A 5,916-nucleotide genomic window follows, 5' to 3' on the forward strand; every position below is an offset into this window, starting at 1 on the left:
ATAGTCTAAGCACTCCCACACACCAAGCAATAAAAAAGAAAATGAGTATGAGTTGTACTCATTTGTACTCACACAAAACCGGTGGTTTTTAGAGAAGAATGTAACTGGGTGCCACTCTCCCAGGGTAGCTGGAGAGGAGGGCAGCAGCAGGACAGACAGCCCCACTCACTTCACTGGGCAGAGATTGGCACCGGATTTCCCAGCTTCAAAAGCAAACGGCGACACTAGCCTGGGCAGAGGCCAGACACCACAGGACAAATCAGAGGAGCTGTTGCCTCCTCGATCTCTGAGCTTCCAACCGGCCCCGTCGAGGCTGTGTCCCCGTTCCCTCTGCAGCCACAGCGCCAAGAGGCGCCAGTGCTCCCAGTGGTGCAGCAAATGTTCTTGGGGGCCAAAACCATTCGCAAGAGGCTGGAGACGATGGCCATCCTCCTGCCCCACAGCAAGGCCCTGAAGCAACTCGCCGAGGGCCCTCAGGGAGGGACCACGCCACCTCAGCCTGGCACACCCCAGCACCCAGCACCCTGCAAACAGCACCAGGACGAGGAGCAGCACCAGCCCCTGCAAGGGCAGAACCCCCTTCCCCAGAGCAGCCAAGTCTCCAGAAGCCTTTCTGGGCTCAGGGCGTTACTGGGAGATCCTGGCAGGGGACACTTTGTGAAGGCCAAAAGGAAAGGTGCAGAACTGTTCAGAGGCTGGAGAACCAGACAGTCTCCTGCACCTGCTGCAGGCAACTCCCTGCCATGCCATGAGCTACTTCCCACCCCTCAGACCCATTTCTGCCAACCCTCCGCTCCCCGGCCTCTCTAGGACCACTCTGCTCTCCATCCTCAAACCGGCATCTGTTGAACTGTGACACTTCTCTGAAGTATCTTTCCAGGATTTCTTTCCTTTCCCAGCACTAAGAGAGGCTCAGGCCTCCAGCGGCCTGGAACTCCTTCTCCAACTCTGTGAAAGTGGTTTTGGGGCAGTTTCTTGCAGCATCGAGTATCCCCCGGCTTCAGTACGGAAAGGCGACCGTGGCATTGCTTCTCCTAGACTGCTGCTCCCCTTGTACCACCTGCACCGTCTCTTGCTCCCTCCTTTCCCTGCACATCCTCCTCCCACTGCTCAGCACCTCAGAGGTGAACCTGAGCTGCCTGAGGAGCATCCCAGCTGAACGATGCTCAGCCACCCCAAAAGAAGTGAAATGCAGCATGGATGTGCGTTACTACCACTGCTACTACAACAATAATGTCTGAGTTAAGGAGGCAACGAAATGAACACCCAGCTTAGGAACACATCTAGCTTGTTATGATGGCCCTCAATGCTTCCGAGATATAAACACTGCTCTCCAGATCCTTAAAACCAGCACAGTTTTGCAAGATAATGATTCAGCAATGAAACACTTTCATGTAAGTGCTGGCACAGAAAGGTTTTAGTCTAAGAGATGAAACATTCTGCTTTAAGAGGAGGGTGACACCGAATTAGGTGCAGAGACATCTTGGCGTAATGAACACTGCGAGGCAAAACAAACACGAGCTGCTGCTTTATGTAAGGTGCTTTCAAAGGCTCCTCGTGTGTTTACACGTCTGGGGCTTAAGCATAGAAGGTGGGAGGCAGCCTTTAATCTGAAACGGAGACGGAGCCACGAGGTGCCTGTAGAAAAGGGCTGTGGGATGCTGCTGGAGCAAGAATGGCCTCTGAGACATCAGCGTGGCCACATCGTCCCGAGGGATGGAATGAGCGGATCAACGGAGAGCGTGCTGTGTCACTACAGCAGTGTTTCTCTTGACACCTCTGAGAGCCTGGCAAATATTCACCGCTCCCGAATGACAACTCTCTTGACAGATGAGCGTTGCTCTCAGCAGAGGAGACAGCGCGGGGAGAGAGCGCAAGGAGCTCTTGCAGCAAATCAGTGACACTTTAATTAAACTCAGGTATTTCGGTCTACATTTGCTAACAGGTTTTATGATTGTTGTTACTACCTAAATCCCTTTCTGGGTTTGAAGAAACTGAATTCCAGTCATTGCTTGACAGTGAAGAGCAAATATATGCCAGGGGGAATTAGCAAGCACACCAGCCCTTCTCGGCTCCTGTCAAGACACTTCCAACCAGCCCTGCCAGGAGGGTCATTAAGCAAAAGCTCCTGTCCCAGGAGAGACTATTCCTGTCTCCGAGCATGGTGGCCCTGGGTCTTCAGCCAGCAGGTCCTTGCTCAGGAGACTGCCTTGACAAAGCAGTCAAGGGCCCTCTGTCAGAAATTTGGAAGGACCTCTAGAAGTCTGGATACGTAACAACATTACAGCTGTATCAGCAGCTTCCACAATCGGAGCGACAAAGGAACAAGCAGCTCAAGGGCTGGACTCAGCTCACGAGGTGGTTTTTCATCGGCCCCTATGAATGCTGGCTAGATCCCAGATGGACTGGGGCTACAGGCAGAATTGTGATGGGGGGGAGGTATGTGCCCAAACTGCATCAGCTGAGAATTATTAGGTCAGGATATTTAGCTCTGACTTCTGAACAACCTGCTTTGGAAAGTACTTGTTGGCATGGGATGGCTGGTACAGGTGAGGAAACCAGCGCAGATGTTGGCTCACCGCTGGACTCATGGATATTCCCACTTCACCAGGACCCTCTCTCAGGTATTTCAGCTACAGGAGGTCTTGGTTTCTCCTAAGGTGGTCTCTAGCCCATTTGGTTCTCAAGCGATAAAACTTTTTTAAAGATTAATGCTTCAACCTTGTCGACTCAGGCTTCATCCTTCCATTTAATGTGAAAAGAGAGGACATAACCTCCCAGACACACTAAAAGCCAGTAATCACAGCTCCTGACATGGGCCAATTCTTGCAGGAACATCCACAAGCACCCTCACTGAAAGCCTTGGAAGAAAAAGTGCCCCCCCCAAAGCGGGCAGCAACATCGTTTCAGCTCCGGTGGTTCCATCCTGGGGACTCTGACATCCCCAGTGAAGGTCCACCCTCACCACACTTCCCTGTGTGCTTGCCACACTACACTTGGGGCCACCCAGCTGGAGATCTGCACCTTAAAACCTCCTGGATGGACTGGGCAGAGAGGAAGAGCCTAGCGTAAAGGCCATCAAGGGCTGGCGGGTGAGGGTAGACATCTCTCCATACCTTGATGAGAAACAGGCACTTAGGAAACACCCAACTGCTGCTGGAGGTAGGCCAATGGTAACTATGGAATGAGGGAATGCAAGGACAGCATTTCCATTTCTGAAAGGAAGATGCAACAAAGGCAAGAAAGAAGTCACTCGGGGTGACACAGGGAAACTCAAGCCGATAGAGCACCTAGTGTCCAGGGAGGAGGAGGACACCTGATCAGAGATAGCTTCTGCACATGGCGGGAACAGAGCAAGACTCACTCCCAGCACACCCAGCGTCAAAATCCACTGCTCAGACTGCTGACGTGTGTGCCTTTCCTTTTTCTTTTTCTATAACCAACATCTGCTATGAGAGCCCCAAACCACCGACTCGTGAGCAGGGATGCTCTGCCCCTGCTCCCACAGTACGAGTTTGGCCACAGGGTGAACTGCTGCCTCTGATGAGCAGAAAAGGAAAAGCAGAGGCATCGTCAGGGTTGCTCAGGCACATGGCTGGAGGGCCAGCCATCGGCTGCCAGACTTCTCTCAGATCACCAGCCTCACCTCACAGATGGGTTCATGAACTACCATGGCTCAGCTCAGCCCTGGGAACCAGCTGCTTCCAATGCTCTGGCTGCTCTCTACCTATGAGACCTTCTGCACCAGCACCCACCACGCTGACCCAACAGCTCTGCAGCTTCCGTGAGGTGGGAAGCCCATATTCTTTCACTTAAGGTGGAGAAAAGCCCCTCAATTCTCTAATGGGATGAGCCATAAAAGTAGCACTATAACTGCTAAAACCACCCCGCAGGAGAACTGAAGAGTAAGAGCTTTTTACAGATTTCCTTCAAACCTCTTACTTCAAGCCTCAGTAAAGCTTCAGTCGGAATACAAACACTAGAGATGCATTGATCTTTTTTAAGCCTGTTTGTCAAAACACACGCTCTACAGAAGCACGCAGCAGCGCTATAGTAAGGAACACTGACATCTTGGACGACTGTTGGTAGAGGTCACAAAAGCAGGGTTCTAAGTCCTTTGTCAAATGCGGGTTTGTTTTGTGGTTGCATCCACGATGGCTCCATAACCTCCTGGGATACCCCTCTGACCTCCCAGAAAGCCAGGCAAGATTAAACAGCCTGGAAAATGGCTCTGGCTGTATTTTTGGAAGTCTTTAGCTGCCAGCAGTCCTGATCAACATTGCCTCAGGCTGAGCGGACAGAGGAGCTCCCTGAAAATCAGACTTTTCTGGTATGGATCTATGGCTGAGGGTTCCACCTCTGTGCCCACTGCAGGCTGGGGCAGTGCTGGTAAGCAGCTCTGCAGGAACGTTTTGGAAAGTAGCAAAGAAAGAGCAAGTGCAGAAGGACAGAGTTTTTGAGGAGAAATTTCCTCAACCCAATTCCTTCTGAATCTTCCAGAAACATATTCCTCTGACAATCCTGCACAGCAAAGCACTGTTCCACAACTTCAAAACCACCTAAGGCATTTTTATTTTTTTTTAAGAAAAAAGGCTGTAATGTAAAGAGGTTCACTTCCTCAAACTGAGCAGGAACAACACAAGGTCCCACACGCAACATCTTCAGCAGCATGATACACAGCTGCTTTGTGGTCAGGGCCAGAACTCAACCCCTCAGCATGGCTTTCAATAGTTTGCCATTATCAAAATAATGACCGTATCAGACACATCCTTCCAGCGAAGAGACAACCTTCTTGCCTGGAAGGTTGGGTGCAAATGCTGGGTGCAACACCACAGCTGGCCTTCAAGTGCAAGCTCAGCTGGCATTTTAATACGGGTCTTGGGGGTTGACAGCTCTAAGTGCTCTGCTCTCACTCCCTTGCTTACGGACTCGCCATGGCAAATGGTACACTCTGAGTAACCAACTGCTTATGTTAGTGGAGTGGTTTGCAGGTCCTTTGTTCCTGTTCATGGATATGGTGACTCCAGAGAGCCTCTCCCTCTCCTCTCAGCCCTGCGGCTCGCCGCGCTTTACACAACACAACGGATGGAAGATGACAGGCATCAACGTCAATGCACGGGCTGCAGAAAACATGCTTCAAGATCAGCCCATTGCGACGCAGAATTGAACCCTTCAATCCTCCAAAGCAGCTCAGCTGTGCAAACCTGGAGCAGAGGGAGCCAGAGGTGGGAAAGGTCACCCCTGCCTCCCCCACTCCAGGCCACCAGGTCCTGGTTCTGTCCCTCAGGCTCAGTCAAGCTGTCGTGATTCCTTCTGACCTGATTTAATGATTTGCATATGCCCTGAAGCCAAAATGATTGACAGCCTTTCCCCTGTTATCCTCACTTGTGTAACTGCAGCAGCTATTCTTGTACATTGAAACGTCTAATCTTAGCAAGCCACAGAGCTGCTCGGTAATATGGACCAACCGGGAATTTCCATGCAATTACTCACCACCGCTACTGGCACTTACTTTGGCTGGTAAAAGTCCTTCTTGTCCGCTGACCCCAGGCTCTGCAAGACACAAAAGACAGATGTACTTCTTTAACCCTTTGCCAAGCAAGTATCGCTGACGAAGATGTGTGGTGAGCAGAAAAAGGCATGTGCCTATGATTTTTGCTGCCCGGTGGGTACGGGTGGGCTGGCTGGCTGGGGCAGGCAGGATAAACAGTGAACACGCCGTAGGCAGAGCCCACAGCAGCCAAGGATGCAGAAATCAAGAGCTAAAGCAGAAGCGTGGGCACGCGTTTGGTGTGAACCCAGGGGATTCAGGCACATCCATCTCTCCCCTCACTTGCAGGAGTGGGGCACCTTGTGTCAGGACTACTGCCTCCCTCTTGGCAGAGACCAAGCCCCCACTGCCTGCAGAGACCCATC

At 51.6% G+C, this 5,916-nt stretch overlaps 1 protein-coding gene across 1 annotated transcript in view; it reads right to left on the reverse strand.

Moving 5' to 3' along the window:
- Nucleotides 1-5,916, reverse strand: part of LOC104281366 (ankyrin repeat and fibronectin type-III domain-containing protein 1-like) — a gene marked incomplete at its 3' end in the record, with an annotated part of 170,578 nt that overhangs the window by 53,771 nt on the left and 110,891 nt on the right. Inside the window, exon 4 of the mRNA XM_009879340.1 lies at nucleotides 5,513-5,553. Within this exon, the coding sequence (XP_009877642.1) occupies nucleotides 5,513-5,553 (41 nt within the window). The remainder of the gene's footprint in view (nucleotides 1-5,512; nucleotides 5,554-5,916) is intronic.

The sequence above is a fragment of the Apaloderma vittatum genome, unplaced genomic scaffold (genome assembly GCF_000703405.1).
Source record: "Apaloderma vittatum isolate BGI_N311 unplaced genomic scaffold, ASM70340v1 scaffold10092, whole genome shotgun sequence".
NCBI classification, from domain to species: domain Eukaryota; kingdom Metazoa; phylum Chordata; class Aves; order Trogoniformes; family Trogonidae; genus Apaloderma; species Apaloderma vittatum.